This window comes from Canis lupus, chromosome 23 (genome assembly GCF_011100685.1).
Source record: "Canis lupus familiaris isolate Mischka breed German Shepherd chromosome 23, alternate assembly UU_Cfam_GSD_1.0, whole genome shotgun sequence".
NCBI lineage: Eukaryota > Metazoa > Chordata > Mammalia > Carnivora > Canidae > Canis > Canis lupus.
In genome coordinates, this window is record NC_049244.1 from 39,138,931 (window position 1) to 39,160,110 (window position 21,180).

At 33.9% G+C, this 21,180-nt stretch overlaps 1 protein-coding gene across 4 annotated transcripts in view; it reads left to right on the forward strand.

The window, feature by feature from the left end:
• U2SURP (U2 snRNP associated SURP domain containing) overlaps nt 1–21,180 on the forward strand; it is a 54,258-nt gene that overhangs the window by 7,949 nt on the left and 25,129 nt on the right. The window contains exons 2-16 of one of the 4 annotated variants that reach the window (XM_038571118.1): nt 2,528–2,572; nt 3,993–4,124; nt 6,847–6,945; nt 8,729–8,843; nt 9,307–9,440; nt 12,256–12,323; nt 12,904–12,998; nt 13,083–13,118; nt 13,209–13,291; nt 14,260–14,425; nt 14,833–15,044; nt 15,976–16,019; nt 19,104–19,208; nt 20,288–20,354; nt 20,432–20,595. In XM_038571118.1, coding sequence (XP_038427046.1) covers nt 2,528–2,572; nt 3,993–4,124; nt 6,847–6,945; nt 8,729–8,843; nt 9,307–9,440; nt 12,256–12,323; nt 12,904–12,998; nt 13,083–13,118; nt 13,209–13,291; nt 14,260–14,425; nt 14,833–15,044; nt 15,976–16,019; nt 19,104–19,208; nt 20,288–20,354; nt 20,432–20,595 — 1,565 coding nt within the window. Of the gene's footprint in view, nt 1–2,527; nt 2,573–3,992; nt 4,125–6,846; nt 6,946–8,728; nt 8,844–9,306; nt 9,441–12,255; nt 12,324–12,903; nt 12,999–13,082; nt 13,119–13,208; nt 13,292–14,259; nt 14,426–14,832; nt 15,045–15,975; nt 16,020–19,103; nt 19,209–20,287; nt 20,355–20,431; nt 20,596–21,180 lie in introns of those variants that run through there. The other 3 variants (XM_038571119.1, XM_038571120.1, XM_038571121.1) reach the window with 3 other exon arrangements.

The window sequence follows — 21,180 nt, forward strand, 5'->3', positions numbered from 1 at the left end:
GGTAACTTTCTCATATGTCTGCTGCCTTATTGCTTTCAGTTTTCCTTATCCTGCTCATTCATTTCTTGCTTTTGGGTCTTTTTATATGGATGAAAAATTGTGCGCTAGACTTCAGAAGATCTGTAAGCATCATTAATATGTTGTTCTTCAGTTAAAAAATATATAAACCAAACCAAGGTAAATAATATAGTCAGTTCTAGGTTCGGGAGAGGGAGAGACTCAGCTTCTGAAGTAGCATTACATTTACTGTTTATTTGGACCACTAGCTTTAAAAGTTGATTATTTTGAAAATTTTATTAACTATTTGCATCTAACTCTTAATCCTAAAGAAGTTCCATTCTGAATGCTGTGCAGTTATAGCTGCATATGAGTGGAAATGTCTGGTTTGCGGTAAATGTGACCATGCCATCTTAGGTTAATTGAAATCAGCTGATGCCTCTTCATAAGCCATGTTGTTATTTTTAAATCTTAGAAATGGTGCTTTGGATGTGGCATAGAAGATTAAAGAAAGAAAGGCTAGCACTACTTAGCTGCTCTTGCATGCTTATTCTTCTGGGAGAACTTTAGAATTATTTTTGGCAACCCTTATGCCCCTTGCAAAGATTTTCCTTTCAGTATCAAGTTGTTGAATGAAATTGCATTAAGTGTGTAAATAAGTTTGGGTATAATTGACATTGTCTTAATAATGGGTTTTCCCATCCAGGAATATGATGAATCTTTTCACAAGGTGACTTGAATAACTGAATCCTTCTATATAGTTGGTCTTTACTTCACCCAGGTTGTATACATTTCTTTTGCTGGTTTCTAGGTGTTTTACACTTTTGGTGACTCTTGTAATTAGGATATTATTTTTGTTACCTAGCAGGATTGATAGTAGTATATTGGCAAGCAGTTGATTTTTTTCTCATCTGTTAGCATCTTGACTGATTTTTTTTTTTCTTTTCTGAGAATAGTTACTCTCTTGGATTTTGCAAATGGACACATTGCAAACTGCATTTCAAAGTGTGTTTCAGAGAATTAAATTTATTAAAAATTTCTTCTTCTATACCGTCTTGCCTTTTAAGAAACGTTAGATGGGAGAAGAAAGTAAGGAAGGACACAATTAAAGTCGGAGATAAATGGATAGAAAAGACAGTGATGGAAGATATCTCAGTGCTTGGTCGTCTTGGGCTTATTTTGCTTAGGGCCCAGCACAGTAGAGTTCAGAGGAACAAATCGATTCAGTTGTGAAAATCTGACCAGATGTTATTACCTTAAGTTTAGAGAAGGTAAGTAAAGCAATACCATGTAGACTTACATGGGTTTTACTGTATTTGCACTTTCATATGTCATACAAATCTTCAATTTTCTCCTAAAAATTAATATAATGCCTTGTGCATTTTTTTGAAATCTAAAACTTGGTACTAGGGTCTGATATTTGTGGTGTCAAGATTCTTGGTTTCACTTTTAACATTTGGCTATACATAAAAATAAGTAAAATCTCACTACCCAGTATCTTGCAAAATAAAAACTCTGTGACTGAGTTAAATTCTGGGATTCCAAGTAAAAATGTCAGACAGATACCACACGTTATTTAGTTAATGGTCTTACAACTTGGCTTCTTTGTATAGTGAAAAAAATACTGGATGTCATATGTAATTTGATCTGTAGATCAATTAAGAAAAAATAAGATGAAATTTTAACAGTTGACATTGCTGCAATGTGCCATTATTTGAAGACCAATCTCTTTCAGTGCAACAGTCAGCAAGTAGTGGCATGCTGAATTAGAAGCAGCCCCCTAAAACAAGTTGTAAATTGTGGCCAGCTGTGGATTTGATAACAGGGTTTTCTTTTTCTTTTTTTTTTTTTTTTAAAGATTGAATTAATTAATTTGACAGAGCACAAGTAGGCAGAGTGGCAGAGCGCCTGATGCAGAGCTGGATCCTAGGACCCTGGGATTATGATCTGAGCTGAAGGCAGATGCTCAACTGACTGAACCACCCAGGCACCCCTAGGGTTTTCTTTTTATTGAACTATTTCTGCAGTGACATTTATACCTTTTACATTAAGGGTTTATATGTGAATTTTCTTGTTACTAAAATCATCTTTTATATGATTGGGAAGGTGGAGGAAGGAGGCTTCTTGCTGCATAGCAAGAAGTTGCTGCTCTCTGTCAGTGTTGTGGCAGTAAACAGTGTATCTTATGACTTGGGAAGAGCTTTTGCACAAAAATTCTGTTGTAAAAGTAATGGTTAGGTTTCCAGTCTACGGTTTAAAAGTTTTATGCCTGAAATATATTCTGCTCTCATTTTTACCATATTTTGGCAATATGCATTCTCAATTTTACAGAATTGACTTGCACATGTATTATGGATCTCAACCTTTTTGTAAGTCTTAGATTTCCTTTGTTTGGTTTTATTAGGTGAGTAGAAATTGCTACAAGTTTGGGAAGATTAAGTCTGTTAATTAAGATAACTTGAGACAAACTTGCTTTGTTAACATAATACATTTTCAGATCATTTAAATACTGACTTCTTAATAATTGCAGACCAGATCATCAGATGTTCATTCATCTGGATCTTCAGATGCACATGTGAGTATAAAAGGCAATCTTTGTCTTTTTTTTTTTTTTTTTAAAAAGCATTTATTTAAGTAATCTCTACACCCAGTGTGGTTCTCAAACTCCTGTCCCTCAGATCAAGAGGTTCATTCATGCTCCATGGACTGAGACAGCCAGGTAGTCCTCGTCTTTTTTTCTTTAACATTTAATTTCTTTCTCTGTCTATTCCTATATTTATTATTTTACTTGATAAATGAATATTATATTGTATGTGTCTATTTTCTGTCATGTTTTTTAGCTAGGTGCTCTCTTTTTTTACGTGTTCTTTTTGCATAAGTTGGCTCCCTCAGACCATGTTAGAAACCAAGTATGTATGTATCTTTATATTTTTATTGTGCTTATAAAGTTCTGCACATTCACAACTGTGTATACTTGTACATTGGCTATGGTTTGCATTATCCACACTCGTTCTTTTTTCACTGCACGGTGTACCTGTTGGAAGTCCCTGTAAGTCAACAGTTAAAGCTCTACTGTAGTCTTTCTGCTGGCATCATGATATTCCATAGGGGGAGGTACAAATGATTTTTTAAGCTGTTTCTCTATTGATGGGCATATGTTTGTTGTTTAAAGCTCTTTGACATTTTGAATAATTCTTCAGTAGACATTTCCTTTACATGTTATTACAACAGTGCGCAAAGTATGGTTTTGAGACCCTTCGGGGTTACTGAGAATCTTTTCATGGGCTTTGTGAGTTCAACTGTTTTATAATAATGCAAAGATATTTGCCTTTTTTTTTTTTTTATCATGTTGACATTTGCATTAATGACACAAAAGTAATTGATGGGTAAACTGTTGGCATCTAACATGAATTAAGCCAGTGTTGTCAAAATGTACTAGCAGTCCTTGTATTCTTCCCAATGTGGCACAATAAAAGTAAAAGTATGCTAGTTTCACTTAAGAATGTTCTTGATGAAGCAGTAAAAATTATTAATATTAAATTTTTTCCTTGTGTATGGGTCTTTTTTATGTTTTATGTGATTAAGTGGAAAGTATAAGGCATTACCTCTTCTCATGATGTTTGCCTTGAGGAAAGGTACTTGTTGGATTATGTAAGTTGAAAATTGAAAACTGGCTCCTTTTTTAATGGAACATCATTTTTACTTGACGGAACAACTAAACTGTGGTTAATCAGACGTGGGTGTTTCCTCTTGAAAATGAAGGAAACAGACCTGTTACTTCAAAGAAAATTGTTACATCAAATTTGAGCTTTCAGGTACAAGTTAGAATTACAGAAAACTTTCCCTGTATTGAAGGACTTTTCTGATGAAATCAGTGATTTTAAGGGATGAGAGTTTTGATAGTCTATAGTGAAATTTGTCACTATTTGTACATTTGGGTGGTTTGTAGTTGTCTACATATGTGATTTGAAAAACTTCTTTTACTTTTCCTGAAGATGGATGCATCTGGACCCTCAGATAGTGACATGCCAAGTCGGACACGACCTAAGAGCCCAAGAAAACATAATTATAGGAATGAGAGTGCCCGTGAAAGCCTTTGTGATTCTCCTCATCAAAATCTTTCAAGAGTAAGTGTTGATAAAGATAAGAAAGGATTAATGAGTTTAATTTGTCCTTGATCAATTTAATGGTTGAATATTTTGGTTTTGTACTGGTTCTTTTATCATGTACTATTTGAAAACATTCTTTGTTGTATTTGAGTTAATGATAAGGTCATGGAAGGAAAAAAATTTTTTTAGCTTATATGTGAGATAGATTTCATTTAAAATTTAAAAAGTTATTTAAGAAACCAAGAAGTGTTTTTGGATATAAAATGGTTAATGGTTACGTTCATTATTCCTCCCTTATACCAAACATCGAACCAAGTACCAAATGCCAGTCACTGGAAATAAATAGATGATTAAAATGCAGTTTTTGCTTTTAAAGAGCTTATAGTCTCACCATGGGAAGTAAATAGGAGCAGGTACTATTTACTCTGGTTAGTGTAGTGCCCAGGGCAGTATGAGAACTCAAAGAAGGAGCTTCTTTACTACGTGTATCTGCAAAGCGTTCTCATGCTCTTTAATCTTTTTTGTTTCATATAATTTTTCATGTGATTAAATTTGGGGAATGAATAAAAATTAAAATTTTTTTGTTTAAAGATTTTATTTATTTATTCATGAGAGACACAGAGGGAGAGGCAGAGACATAGACAGAGGGAGAGGCAGGCTCTTCGCAGGGAGCCTGATGTGGGACTCGATCCTGATCCCAGGATCGGGATCACTCCCTGAGCCAAAGGCAGCCGCTCAACCACTGAGCCACCCAGGCATCCCAGAAATTAAATTTGGAAATAAAATGGAAGTAGGCCTCACCAGCCAGTATTAACATTGATAACACTTAATTTTTATTGTTTAATATTTCTTAGCATAAAAATATATTTTTACTTTGCTAAGATCTGTTTTATGGGAATATATTTTAAAATATTCTATTTTCAGTTCTAATTTTTTTTAATTTTAGCAAAAGTTCTGTGAAACTTCCTGATGGATGATTATATTCTTGGTGTAAACATTCCATAATTTCCATAATCATTTTTCTCTTGGGTGTTTAAGTTTAGCTGTTAGGATATAAGTAGAATTTGAACCCCTCCAATTTTGTTTTGTAAAATTATGTTTTTCATTGAATTTATATGTAATTTTGCCATTTCTTTAAAGATTTTATTTTATTCATGACACACACACACACACACACAGAGAGAGAGGCAGAGAGAGGCAGAGACACAGGCAGAGGGAGAAGCAGGCTCCTGCAGGGAGCCTGATGTGGGATTCGCTCCTGGGTCTCCAGGATCATGCCCTGGGCTGAAGGTGGCGCTAAACCGCTGAGTCACCTGGGCTGCCCTCTTTATTTATTTATTTATTTTTTAATTTTTATTTATTTATGATAGACACACAGTGAGAAAGAGAGAGAGGCAGAGACACAGGCAGAGGGAGAAGCAGGCTCCACGCACCGGGAGCCCGACGTGGGATTCGATCCCGGGTCTCCAGGATCGCGCCCTGGGCCAAAGGCAGGCGCTAAACCGCTGCGCCACCCAGGGATCCCTGGGCTGCCCTCTTTAAAGTTTTAAAGTTAAAACCACAGATGCTGAATGGTGGCCAAACATTTTTCTTTCTACTTTGGGAAAAAATGTACTTTGAATCTGTTCCTGAAACCTTATTTCAACTTTTGGGTTATAAATTTTTATTTTTTCAAAGTGATTGTAATGTAACTTTAAAATAATTGATAGCAATATTACTCTTCTGTTTCTCTCAAGGGCAAGCCTGTTTAATAACCAGGGGATTGATAAAGTCTAAATTTTAATTAGTTAAATTAAATTTAGGTGGGCAAGAGTGAAACTTGCTGACCTCAATTACAGATTAACATTTTAGGTTGTATTTAACAGACATTACTTTCTTTAAGGTTATGAATCAAAATCTAACATTTAAATGAATAACTGAACAATTAAAGATCTATAGATGATTTTACTTCTGCTGAAACCTGAAATACAGTTATAATGTTCATAAACATCAGTATTACTGATGAAAAATGAGTTAATCTGCTGAATTATAAAAGGAAGTGATGTGATTTGTAGGACCTGAAGTGAAGGTTATAGATGGTATTTAGATTCCTGCTACTGAACTTTGGAAATATATGCTGCCTCTTCCCTATTTGAATGTCTGTTTTCCATCACTGCTTTTTTTGCCTGGAACCATCTGTACTTTTTCTCAAGTGCTTTTATTCTTGCTGTGGGCAAGTAGGTTGAATGAGTTCTAAGCCTTTAGCATCTCTTTCTCTCTCTCTCTCTCTCTTTTTTTTTTTTTAAATATTTATTTATTTATTTATGATAGAGAAAGAGAGAGGCAGAGACACAGGAGGAGGGAGAAGCAGGCCCCATGCCAGGAGCTTGACGTGGGACTCGATCCCGAGACTCCAGGATCGCGCCCTGGGCCAAAGGCAGGCGCTAAACCGCTGAGCCACCCAGGGATTTCCGCCCCCCCCCCTTTTTTTTTTACCTTTTTAAAAGAAAATGGCTTTTGTATGTTATTAACCTTTAGCTAGCAAATGAAGACATTCTTTAAGAAATACTTACATGAGAATCAAGCCCAAGGTAGGCACTTCAGAATAGCTTAAGAATGCTTAAGAATAGCCTCAGCTTTTCTGCTTTACTGTGAAATTTCTTTTTAAAAGTCCTCTAATCTGAAGAGTTGGTTACCAGTTGAGTTATAGATAGCATTAAGAATGTGTGTGTAAAGGTATGCTTTTTACTTCTTTTTATAGCCTCTTCTCGAAAACAAACTTAAAGCATTCAGTATTGGAAAAATGAGTACAGCTAAGCGAACCTTAAGTAAGAAGGAACAAGAAGAGTTAAAGAAAAAGGTAATGTTTATATTTTGAGTTATCCTTGGAAATGGTGTCAAAGTAAGGCAGGGGGTGTAGAGAAATACTTTTCAAAGATTCTTGAACGGGGTATTCTCAGCTCCCACCACCAAGTCAACTCTGTAACACAAGGTACGTTTAGAAGAGTCCTGTTTGTATCCCTGTCCCCTCCATGGCTTCTTCTGTGTAAGACTTGGTTATTTTCTGGTCTATTCTTTTTGATAAGCAAGTGTGTGTAAAAATATATTGTATTCCTTTTTCTCAGATGATCAGTAATATGCTATATACAGTGTACTTTTCTCCATCTTGCTTTTTTCACTTAACATTGTATCTCAGAGATTACTGCAGGTATAATTGAAATGTTCCTTTGTTTTTTTAAATAGCTGTGTAGAGACATACAGTACTTATTTACTAATACTCTGTTGGGCATTTTTGTTTTGGTCTTTTGCCATTACAAATAATGCTATTAATGGATAGTGTTATGCATATAGTTTCTTTGTTAGTTTATCTTTGGGATATATACCTGTAAGTGAGATTACTGGGTTGAATGGTAAATGCATAAATGTAGCTCTGTTGAATATTGACAAATTGCTCTCTATAAAGCCAGGGCCATTTTCCACCTACTCTCAGTAATGTATGAGAGGTTGTTTACCTATAGCCTTACCAACAGAGGATGTTTTTAAAGTTTTGCCAGTTGGCTCAGTAAAAAATAGTATCTCAATGTAGTTTTAAATTTACATTTCTCTTGTAAGTAAGGTTGAACAGCTTTTGTGTTTCTGTGAGCTAGCTGTCTGCGTATATCTAACCCAGTCTTTCTAGAAATTATTGGGTTATCTCTGTTTTTAGAAACTTTGTATATTAAATATATTAACACTTGGTCTATGACACAAGGTGCAGTGTTTTTTCCCAGTCTGTCGATTGTTTTTTTATTTTGCTGCTTGTGTTTTTTTCCATGCAGAAATTGTTTATTGTTATACAACTTTCCTTAAGATTTCTAGTTTTCAGTGTTTTTCTTTCTTGGAGCTTGTAAAGAAATTTCCTCATGTTTTTTGTAATACTTTAATAGTTTCACTTAAAAAAAAGTTAAATCTGGTTCATTTGCAGTTTTTCCTTGGTATATGATGTGGAGAACTGGTTCATTTTTATTTTTATTTTTTCAAATAGTTATCAAGTTATCCCAACATCATTGAAAAGTTGATCTATTCTCCATTGATTTGAGATGCTCCTTTTATTGAATACTAAATTTCCTAGTGTTGTTGGACTTACTTCTCTATTTTCTGTTCTGTTCCATTGGCCTTTTATGCATACATGTTTTGGGTACATTGAGAAGAATTATAATTGAAATTGTCCAGGTTCTTTTTGAGCTTTTTTCCTAATGCCAACTGTAGGGTTATTGCTGCTTCAACTTCTAATACTTATGTCTTTCATGGTTTCTGAGGGAAATCTTTATAATAACTAAATTGTCATGCTTTGAAAATGTCAAAAACATGGAGTTACATGTTTTATATGGTTAGTTGTCATACAGTTTGACTTTTGATGTCTCTAAACAAATTTACTTACTGGGTCCTTTACTGGTTTCATAAATTGCCAGTAGAGGATCAAAGTCTCCCTTAGTTTCAGTGTTAATTTGTATCTAATATCTACTAAACATTAGATATTATTAACTATTAGGTTTTCCTAGTGAAGGGAAAGGTTTTATTTACATTATTCCCTAATGAGTTTCACCCCGTGTACAATAGTAATTTTCATCTTAAGTGATATTAATATCTTCATGTGTATTTAGGAAGATGAAAAGGCAGCTGCTGAGATTTATGAGGAATTTCTTGCTGCTTTTGAAGGAAGTGATGGTAATAAAGTGAAGACATTTGTGCGTGGAGGTGTGGTTAATGCAGCTAAAGGTTAGTGTCAATATTATAATCCTTGAACAAAACCAAAAATTCTTGGTAGAATGACTGTAGGCAATTATGAAAGATGTTTGGTGTCTTTTGAATTTCACATTTCTTTTTTATCAGCACCCTCTAGTGTTGATATTACTCATTAATTAGCAGAATAAATGGCCAGATGTGGATTAACGAGAAATTGGAGCCAGATAAATTTTAAAAATATTTAGTACCTTTCAGTGTTGAATATAGCAGAGCACTTTGCAAAAATTTTAATATATTTCATAGTTTTACTATAAAATGATTAAATTAGTATTTTTGAGAGCAAGGTCGTAGGTAATGTGAATTTAATTTCATATTATATCTTAGTGCTAAAAGCATTTTACTAATTTCTGTTCATTTTCAAATAAAAAATAATAAAACTCCAAATAATAAATTATTTTTGAAAATTAGTTTTGAAACTTAGTGTTTTAAATTTCAGAAGAACATGAAACAGATGAAAAAAGAGGTAAAATTTATAAACCATCTTCAAGATTTGCAGATCAAAAAAATCCTCCAAATCAGTCATCCAATGAAAGACCACCGTCTCTTCTTGTGATAGAAACCAAAAAACCTGTAAGTCATAATTAAATAGGTGACTATTTATGTTCAGAGATCATACTGCCAATGATATTTTAGTACTTCCACTGTAAGCAGGACTTTGGTTTCTTGTTTTTAATTATTTTGGGAGTAGATGTTGAGTTTTGGTGTTTAATCTTCCTAGAGAAGAGTTCATAAATTAGAGTAGGGCATGTAGGCAATATTCTTCTTATATTCTTTGAGCAGTGAACCTTTGGTGTTATACTAAGAGTATACTGCAAGTAAAATGTTGACTATAGGTATAAATATAAAATAACGGGTTTGTCTTTTTAAGTAATCCTGAACTGAAATAATACCAACATGTGTAGTGGCAGTTACCTTGGAAGACTTATACGTATTCCAATAATGTATCTTTAGCCTAGGCACATTTTTGAATTTTATTTGGAATTACTATGAGCTAGTGGCACTTTCTTTTAAATATTCTCAGTGTTAGAAGATTTTTTATTTTTTGATGGTGGGATTTTTCATGGGGGTCAGAAGATAGATGTGGGTCATGTCATTTGGAGCCTCACTGGTGAAGGAATATGATTACATTGAATGATGAGATTCACTTCTCTAGTGTGACTTGGAAAATAGCTCTGAAAGCAATGGAAAAAAAAAAACAGTTTTATTGAGATGTAATTCACATTACCATTTATAAAGTATACAGTTATTTTTTAAAGTGTATTCACAGTTGTGCAGCAATCACTAATCTCTAATTTCAGTACATTTTTATTTCCCCAGAAAGAAACCTTATACCTATTTTTAGTCACCCCTTACCCCTGGCAGACACTAATCTACTTTTTGTCTGTATGAAATTTGCCTGTTTGAGACATTTCATGCAGATGGAATCATACAACATGTGGCTTTTTGTTTCTGGCTTCTTTACTTAGCATAATATTTCAAGGTCCATCTGTATTCTGGCACATTAGTACTGCATTCTTTTTTATAGTTGAATAATATTCTGTTTTATGGATATAACACATACTGTTTATCTGTGTATCACTTGACATTTGGGTTGTCTCCACTTTTTTGCCATTATGGATAATGTTGCTATAAACGTTTGTACGTAGGCTTTTTTTTGTGGACTTATGTATTTAGTTCTCTTATATATACCTAGGAGTGGAATTGCTAGGTCATATGGTAATTAATTTGTTTAACCTTTTAAGAAACTGCCAAAACTTTTTCAAATTAGCTATACCATTTTATAGTCTCATCAGCGTCATATGAGTGTTCTAATTTTTATACATCTTTACCAACACTTGTTAAAATTCTCTATTTTTAAAATTTTAGTCATCTCAGTGAGTGTGAAGTTGTACCTAATTGTGGCTTTGTTTTGCACTTCCCTAATGATGTTGAGCATCTTTTTATGTTTATATCATCCATTTGTAGTCTTCTGTGGAGAAATGTCTTTCAGATCCTTGACCCATTTTTTAATTGGGCGATTTGTTGTCTTTTTATTATTAAGCTGTAAAAGTATTATATGCTTCCTGAAGTCAAGTCTTTTATCAGCTATTTGATTTGCACACGTTTTCTCCCATTCTGTGATTTGTCTTTGTCCTTTATTGATAGTGTCATTTGAAGCACAAAAGTTGGTTTTTTTTTTTTTTTTTTAAGATTTTATTTATTTATTCATGATAGACACAGAGGGAGGGTGGTGGGCAGAGACACAGGCAGAGAGAGAAGCAGGCTCCATGCAGGAAGCCTGATGCAGGATTCAATCCTGGGACTCCAGGATCACGCTGTGGGCCAAAGGCAGGCCCACCCAGGGCCACCCAAGGTGGCTACCCAGCCACCCTGAAGCACAAAAGTTTTTAATTGTTTTTTTTTTTTTTTTCAAAAGTTTTTAATTGTAATGAAAGTGAGTTTATCAGTTTTATTTTTATGTCACTTGTGCTTTTAATGTCATATCTAAGAAACTATTGCCTCAAAATCCTGAAGATTTATTCCTGTGTTTTTCTCTTTGAGTTTTATAGTTTTAGTGCTTAAATTTAGGTATTTGAGTCATTTGAGTTAATCTTTGTGTGTGGTGAGAAGAAGAGTTCCAACCCCAGTTTCTTCTTGCATGTGGATATTCGATGGTTCTCACACTTTTTGTGAAAATAGGCTATTTCTTCCCCCTTAAATTATTTTGGCACTTTTAAGAGAGCGATTTCAAAAGCAGTTTTATTTATTTATTTTTAGATTTTTAAAGAAGATTTTATTTATTCACAAAAGACAAAGAAAGAGGCAAAGATATAGGCAGAGAGAGAAGCAGGCTCCCTGTGGGAAGCCTGATATGGAACTCAATCCCGGGACTCTGGGATCAGGACCTGAGCTGAAGGCAGATGCTCCACCACTGAGCCACCCAGGTGCCCCTCAAAAGTAGTTTTTAAAGAGGAATTCCAAAGATGTTACTGATTATTTCAATAATTCGTAGTCCTCTTAAGGTGACTGTTTTGAAGAGCGTATTTTTGGTAGTTGCTCATGGTGGTTACTTGGCAGTTCAATTCCTTTATGTTCATTAGTTTTGCCCCCTGATTCCCTCTAACAATATTCAGGCCTAAGTATCACAGGCTTTTGGGAGATAAAGTTTGTGGCTGCTTTACTTTAAGACTGCTGCATGTCATTTTCTTTAATTGCTTTAATAATCAAATTGTTAAATTCTTAGTTCGAGAGAACAGGAAGGAAATGCAGTGAGAACAGAAGCATTCATTTTAATTTGAACATAATTGGCACTAAAATAAAAATTATTTAAAATGATCTGATTATTGAACCATTAGTTTTGTTTAACCATTTTTGTTTGAAGTATAACTTGTCATATCCTTCATAGCCACTGAAGAAAGGGGAGAAAGAAAAGAAAAAAAGCAATTTGGAACTCTTCAAAGAAGAATTGAAACAGTAAGTTTTATAGTATGGAGAATGGTTATCATAGGTATATTGAGCCGATACTTAGAGAAGCAGGTATGGAGAAGCAGGTATAGTGTACCAGTTAGCTATCACTAACTCCCTTACCTATGGTGAAGTTGCTTTAGATATTAGTGATTTTTTTAGGGTGTTTTTGAAAATGTATTAGCATGTCATCCAGCATCTAGATTGGTAACAAAATATGGATGCAATTCAATTGATTTATCTAATGTCCGGAGTCCTGTTTGCAGTGGAAACAATGTAGTCACTGAGGTAGGGGTGAGGAGTGAGCAAACTTAACCAAGAAAGGACAGATTCAGTGGTTTTAATGTTGAATTTGCTCCTCACCTTAGAAGTGGGTTTTGTATTCTAATGCTTGCATGACATATCAGAAATTTGCTCATGACTAATAGCTGAGGGACTTTCTTTCTAATCTCGGTTGTTAGTGCTGGCATTTAATTACTTACAAATATTTCAAGTTATATGAACATGGTACCTGGATAACTTATATTCTTAATAACTGTGAATGAACAACTTTTGGCTCATTATTAGTGATAACAAATGTTTTCAACAGAATTCAGGAAGAGCGTGATGAGAGACATAAGACAAAAGGCAGGTTAAGCCGATTTGAGCCTCCTCAGTCAGATTCTGATGGTCAGCGTCGTTCTAGTAAGTGGCATTTATTTTAATGTTTATATTTGTGATTAACTATTCTAAAAAACTAAGAACTGTTTTCTTTTCCTTCCTTTAAAGTGGATGCGCCTTCCAGAAGAAATAGATCATCTGGTGGTAATACAGTTTTTTGCTTTTTTAATTAATAGAAATTGTCCAAATTTTGTAGTTTGCAGGTTATAATTCTTTTCCCCCTCTTTGTCCTAGTTCTTGATGATTATGCACCTGGCTCACATGATGTAGGAGATCCAAGCACTACTAATTTATATCTTGGAAACATTAATCCACAGGTAATATTAGAAAAGTTAGATGAACATTGGCTCATATTTTTTATAATTATGGAAGAAAACTGCCTTGTCAATGAAAAAATAAAATCAAGCACCTGAAGTAAGCAGACTTGATGGAACTTCAGAAACTATAGAAGTCTCTAAAATTATCTTATAAAATTGAGGCTTGTTGATATGGCTGAACTGTCTTGCCACAGTGCTTATCTCGTCTTTCTCTGACTAGACTGTCTGAATTTGAAATGTCTTACTGTGTACTGATTTTTTTTTATTTATCAAATCATGATCTGTGGTGGACAGTGCTCTTTTGAGACTACCTTATGCATAGCTTGCTTCCTTAATGATATCCTTTTTCTTTTTTCTTTTCACGATAGCAAACTAGTAATTTGTGCTTCTTCTTAATTCTTTTCCTCACTTCAGCGTTACTTGTGTTATGAAGAATGTAGTGGTAGTTATCCATAATATGCTCTTTTAAATTATGTATGTTTTGGACCTCATTGTGTATTTACTCTTTTCTCTCTTCTTGATAATGTTGGGTATTGGAAAAAGAGAAAGTGATCAGATCTTTTTTTTTGCTTTCATTACCAACATATATTTTTTACTTGTCTTAAATGTGATAATCACTGTTGCCTGATAAACGTTGCTAAATGCAAAAACAAACCAGTGCCGAAGAACAGCTTATTTTAAATATGCAAGATCTCAAAAGGAACAGGAGGAGAGCTAGATAGAGGTGTACTTTTGATTTATTTAGCCACCAAGCCTCCTCACCCTGAACACTTGTGTTTCTGGTATGAAAAGATTTGTGAATGTCACCTGAGGGCAAGATTTTACTGTATAGAGGTCCTGGTGCTTCAGTGGAAAATTGTAGCATTGATATGTCTCACTGTTCATTTTGTAAACATTTGCTTGCTTTTGGATAGAATTTCCCCCTTTTATTTGCATACCAAAAAAACCCCTCATATGCTTTTTAATAGATGAATGAAGAAATGCTTTGTCAAGAATTTGGAAGATTTGGACCCTTAGCCAGTGTGAAAATTATGTGGCCTAGAACTGATGAAGAAAGAGCAAGAGAGAGAAATTGTGGCTTTGTGGCTTTTATGAATAGAAGAGATGCTGAAAGAGCTTTAAAAAATTTAAATGGTAAGAAAGTTTTTATTGTCTACTATAGAATTCACTTTTTTTCCTGGCTCTGAAAAGTATTTATAAAAACTCGGGGTGGGGGGGGGCAGCCTTGGGGGCTCAGCAGTTTAGCGCCACCTTCAGCCCAGGATGTGATTCTGGAGACGCGGGATCTAGTCCCATGTCGGGCTCCCTGCATGGAGCCTACTTCTCCCTCTGCCTCTCTCTCTCTCTCTCTCTCTCTCTCTCTCTCTCTCTGTGTGTCTCTCATGAATGAATAAATAAAATCTTTAAAACAAACAAACAAAACACCTCTAGGGGGAAAATGGACCAGAACTGGAAAGGTTAAACATGAAAAATAATTCAAATTAACAGAAATTTTTTCTTTTGAGAGTTAACCAGGGTGACCTTTCTTTTCTTTTTTGTAGGAAAGATGATTATGTCTTTTGAAATGAAGTTAGGTTGGGGTAAAGCTGTGCCTATTCCTCCACATCCAATATACATTCCGCCTTCTATGATGGAACATACACTTCCCCCACCTCCATCAGGACTGCCTTTTAATGCGCAGCCTAGAGAGAGGTTAAAAAACCCCAATGCTCCAATGTTACCGCCACCTAAAAACAAGGAGGATTTTGAGAAGGTAATTTAAAAAATGTACATAGGGCCGCATCTTAATTTGTAAATACTAAATCTGTGGTAGTCTTTCTTTTCAATAATTTTATAGAAAGTGTGTGTGTAATTCTGTTTGACAACTCTGAAAGAAATAAGTAGATGTGTTCCCTGCCTTAGCCCATGGAAACCCTATATTGAAATACTAGGTCATATTTTTATTTGTGGCTACCATTCCTTTTTTGACCACTTAAGTTTTTTTCCCTTTTGTCCACTGTTGTATCCAGGTTTGCTTAAGTGCAGTATCTAAATTTACTTTGTTCTGAGAAAGTGATATTTTGTATTTGGTTAAGTGACTTTTCAATTAGAAAAACCTAAATAGTTAAACTGTTTGGATGGCTGCTAGCTAACTTAGTTCTCAGGATCTGAGATGTTAGAGTATTTGAGAGCGTATGTGGTTTTTTAAAACAGTTAACTGCTCTAGTTAAAAGCAAAGGGTGAGTATTTTCTTTTTATTAAACATAAAACCAACTTAATTTCAAGTTTATAAGAATTTGTTGGTTCTATTATGAAATAATTACACTTAAAATGACAGGGCTGGTTTTAAAGGCTTGGGAACAAAGTAGCAAACTGTATGGTCAGAGGCAAACAGTTAATTATTTCACAAATTAAAATCTTTATCTGATAATTCTCGGTGTAGTACCTATTTCAGTGCATTGATGTGCATTCTGGCAGGAATGTTCTGATTCTTTGCATTTGGTGAACAGTTATTGTTCACTGAACACATCCATTTGCATTTATGTAATTGCTTAGTGTATAATTACTTCAAATGCAGTGATTGCCTGCAAAACTTTGTGATTAGATGTGTAGTGTTTTCAATGCATTATGTATATTTTTGCTTGTTACTTGTTAACAATACTCACATATTCTATGTTTATTATCTGATGTGACTTCATATACAGACTCTGTCGCAAGCCATAGTCAAAGTGGTTATCCCAACAGAAAGGTACATGTTTTTCTTTATTATTACTGATCTAAATATAGACAATATCCCCTTCTGAATTAAAAAAAAACTGGTGTTGAGGAAAAGGTAATATCTTGACTGAGCAATGGTTCCTTCCCAGTACTTTTTTGGGGGGATATGTGACTAACTCTAGTATACTTTGCAATTTTATGTCATTATCTTTTTGTTTTTATTGTTGTCAAAGTAGGGAATTTTATAGCTTTAGTAGTTAGAATGTGTTTGATTTAATCTGGAGTTGTTAGCCTGATAATATTAGACTATTGTGATGGGAAAATAGGTGTTTTAATGTATCTTAAATTGCATATAATGTTACAATTTGACCCAATCTGTTTTTTTTCTCTTGGTTCCTGAATTACTGTGTTTAATATGCAACCTTAGTTTGAGTTCTCCTTATGGAAGGGCATAGCTTTGGTTTTTTCTAATTGATTAGGAATTCCTATTATTTTCATGAACACTGAACATACTAGAAATTTTTTTCGTGGTAACAAAGGTGTTTGGAATTCTTTTATTTTCCTTTCTTCCTTTTTTTCTTTTTCAACATAATGATAAAGCAGAAGAATTCATGCTCTAGGTATGCTCTTGCTCAGTCAAGCTAAGCCTTTTCCCAAACACAGGAACACAACACTGGTTGAATAATAAATGAACACAAAAGAATACCAAATTCTCTTTGACATTGGCCTTGGTGAGCAACACCAGCTGAACTGTCTGCGGCAGCGGGGGACCAGGAAAACATCATGGGATGGATTGGGAAAGTATACAGTTTTTGACCAGACATTGGTACGATCGACTCCAATAAATGTGGTTTTATTATAACTAGAGACAATTTTTTGGTTTTTTTTTTTTTTTGTTATTGTTGCCCAGAGTAAGATAATTGCCATTTTAAAATAAAATAATGCACTTTAAAATATATCATCTTTTTGTACTACACTGTTTCATTCTGATAGAAAAGTCACCCTTTTAAAAATGATGTTAAATACACAATCTTTAAATAAAAATGTGATTACAATTCTTTAATAATCTTGAATTCAAGCTAGTAACAACTAATTGTCAGATTTTGATTTTAAATAATCACATGAAACATTTTAAAACTTTTAAACTTTAAATTTTCTAAAAATACATTTTACCAGTTTACAAGCCTGTTTAAAACTATAGTGGGTTATTTTTCCACTGATAAAGCATTCAGAGGAAAGTATTTTTGTAGCATTCAAAAAGCATATTCCAGTAGTAGCTTTACAGTGGTTCAGCTTATTTCTAAACTAAAATTTGAGTATACATTTTGTTGAAGCTTCTTAACTCACCATTACAGTGAATCCTTTGTTTAAACTTGCTAAACCATTTTTCATTTATAATATTCAAGTCAAGTTGCATTTGACTTAATTCATACAAGTTTCTGGATGTATAGTATTTGTCCCCCAGTAATTGATTTTATATATTACGATATTCGCATAAAATATCCCTTCACTTGAATTTGACATATACCAGCAGGAGTTTTGGAACTGAATCATAAGTTTACATTATCTCCCTTCTCTCAAAATAATATACCTATATGGGTGCTGAGAATACATTCTCATTTGGATATCAAGAGCTGCATATTTGCAGAATAATTAATACTTCTGTGAAAGACAAGTAATTTTTAGATATAAAATTCAGTGATGCTTTTTTGTTTGTTTTAACAATTTGAGGTTGAATTAATAGTTTTAAATATTAGTTTCCCCTTTATTAAAGATTTAAACTTTCGTATAATTTTTTTGACCTAGTGGAGGTCAAAAAAATTAAATTTTTTCACCATATAGAGATTTTAGTGTTCATTTAAGTAGGTTGGTTTGAATTGTGAGAAAATAATTACAGTGACCATGAGATAAATTATTTTATTGTTTATGTACTCTGAAGCAGGGCATTATAGAGCCAAAAAAATCTGTCTTATTCTATAACTACATATCTATTTATATTCTAGCAATTACATGAACTTAATTTGAGCTGGGAATGCTAAAGGTGTAATTTAGTGTGTGCCTTGTACCAAGAGCCAATATCCTTTTGCTTTTCCCAATTACCATTTGCTTACTCTATATGCTGGGGACTGGTGAAGTGAGAAGTCAAAAGCAGCTTATAATAAGCTGAGTCATTTTTGCTAGATGCTGTAATCAATGTCTAAAATAGTGTTTTATGTCACATGATTTTAGAACCTAGATTTTCAAAATAAAGATTTTCTTATGAACCCAGCCAATAAAATGACTACTAAAAAATTGAAGTTTCTTTTTGGCTTAAATATTGGAAAGTAATTGTTCTGAAAAATGGGAAAGGCATCTCACCATGTCCCTTATTTTGGAATATTTTGGAAAGAGGACTCCATTTAAGGCTTTGGCAATATAATTGCTTCATTGAGTCATAATATTCAGGCAGAATTATACATGTCATGAGTTGTATGAACCATTTGAAGTGTGATCCAAAGGGATGTTGCCTCATTAAAGGTCAGATTCAATAAAAACTCTGTCTGCTGTATGTGTACCAGAAAAGCACTAGAGTTGGATGGATTTTTTATTAAATCAGGCCTTAAACTTGTTAATTAGTTTTGCATTTTTTACAAATTATAGTCATGTATATAACATTTCAATACCACCACAAAAGTGCTTGGTTTAGGAATATTTTCTTTTAAAACTGAGATAGTGTGTAAGTTTTTAGATGGCTATGATAACATGTAAGCTGTAAGTTTACTGATTTTATATATTTGCAGCTTTCCAATTAGTTGTGATTCATAATTTAATGTTTTGCATTTGGAAAATAAAATTAAGTGGCATTTAGAAAAAAATATTTATTGCTATGAAGCTGTGTTGTGGTTTCCCACCTTCCCTTCACCTTTCCTTCCCCTCCCACTCCCTTATCCCCATTGTCCCACTCCCTCTTAATGCACAAGGCATTAACATATGCTCCAGGTTATTTTTTGGCATAAAATTTTGTATTAGTCAGCAGAATAATCTTTTTCTGCACATTTATAGTAACTTAGGTCAAGTATAGTTTTATATAGTGGTAGGTCTGAATCCATTTTCTTTAACTGTGTTGTTGTTGTAGGAATTTGCTCGCCCTGATACATCGAATGATAGAGTTTGTTGTACGTGAAGGGCCAATGTTTGAAGCTATGATTATGAACAGAGAAATCAACAATCCTATGTTCAGGTGTGCATTTTTTTTATTGTGGTAAAATATACAAATAATAGAAAATGTACCATTTTTGCCATTTTTAACATGTACAGTTGAGTGACATCAAGTGCGTTCACATTTTCGTGCAAACCGTCACCACTATCTCTAGAAATTTTCTCATCTCCCATGACTGACATTGTACCCCTTGTACAGTAACTCTATATCCTGGGTCTTCCAGCCTCTGGTAGCCACCATTCTACTTTGTCTCTTTGAATTTATTTACTCTAGTTAACTCATATAAGTGGAATCATTCAGTCCTTGTACTTTGAGACTCACTTCATTAAGCAGATCTTCAAGATTTGTCCATGTCGAAGCATGTATCAGAATTTCTTTACCTTTTAAAGCTGAATCTAGTCCATTGCATGTATTTACCACGTTTTTTATCCTCAGGTGTGCACTTAAAAAATACTTTTAACTTATTTTTTGGAATTAAAAATATTTCCAAGAATAAAGTTCTAAAAGTGTGTGATGATTTTTGCAATGGGTTGAGAAGGTAGTTTTAGTAATTAGACTGGATGTACTTGGGTCAGTTTTCCATCTGATTTTAATTTAGGTTAATTAAATAACATTGGTTTTAGCAGTCTCTGGGAGGAAAATACTACTCTTTATGTTTTCCAGTGAAAGAGTTCTTCATAGTAGAACAATAGAGCTTTATAGAAAATTGCTTATCTTCTGATAGGTATGGTATCTAAGACATTTATTTAACACTCCTAAGTCTTCTAAAACCCGCTCCTTTTGAAATTTCTGTTTTGGGAAAATCCATTGCCATATATAATACCTGACATAAGTGTTCAATAAAATTGGTTGTAAGACTCAGTAAGATGCATACATACCTTCTGAGAACTAATGTTCATCACAAAGGCAGTCTGGGGGCTAGGGTGAAGAAGGGAATAGATGGCAGAAGGCAGTGGGTGAGGATTTCTTTTAGGGATCTTTGCTTTTGGTTTTATTTAAAATGAAATAGGCAAATAATATTTCTCATTTGTTTACATTTAATTGAAGACATTTCTTTGTTAAAGTGTATGATGTTTAATTTTTTGTTTGTTTTGTTTTAGATTCTTATTTGAAAACCAGACACCAGCCCATGTTTACTATAGGTGGAAGCTTTATTCTATTCTGCAGGTAAGTGGAATCAAAACTTTGTTAACTTTAGCTCTGAGATATTTTGCCTTTCTAATAACATTCTGGACATTTATTAGGGAGATTCTCCAACTAAGTGGCGGACAGAAGATTTTCGTATGTTCAAAAATGGGTCTTTCTGGAGGCCACCACCATTAAATCCATACCTGCATGGGATGTCAGAAGAGCAAGAAACAGAAGCTTTTGTAGAGGAGCCCAGTAAAAAGGGAGCACTTAAGGAAGAGTAAGAATTTTTTCTTTTCCTGTTACATATTCAGAAAAGTTGCTTTAATAATCGCTTTAATTAATGGTCTTACTGAGATGTTAGCCCTAAAATAAAATGTTTTTTCTTTTACTTGTGTGAATGATTAAAATATTAACATTTCTCATCATGTGCTATGTAATTTGAAATGTCCTGGCAAGTATAAGTGTGTGTCCTTTTGACCTTTTTCTCTCCTTTTGATAAAAAACCTTCTAAACCTCTCATCGGTTGGTGGTGATCTCTTAGCAATGATTCTCTAGCAGTGAAGTATTTGTGATTCTTACAGAAATTATCTTGGGACCTTTAGAATTCTTGGCTCTCTGAATGCAACATTAAAGAAGAAAAAATTACTGTAGAGCTTTGTGAAGTCTGATGGTTGGTTATGCAGTCTTTCCACAAGAGTTTGCAGTGTGTGGCCACCATGAAAACATATTTGTTAGTCTTCAGTTCAGTCAGCATGGGTACAGTGAAGTTAGTCTGGTTTAAGAAGCAGAAACAAGTACTATTAAGTATTAAGAGGAAGTTCTGTATGCTTCATGGGAAAAAATCGGCTAAAAGATTGTGGCG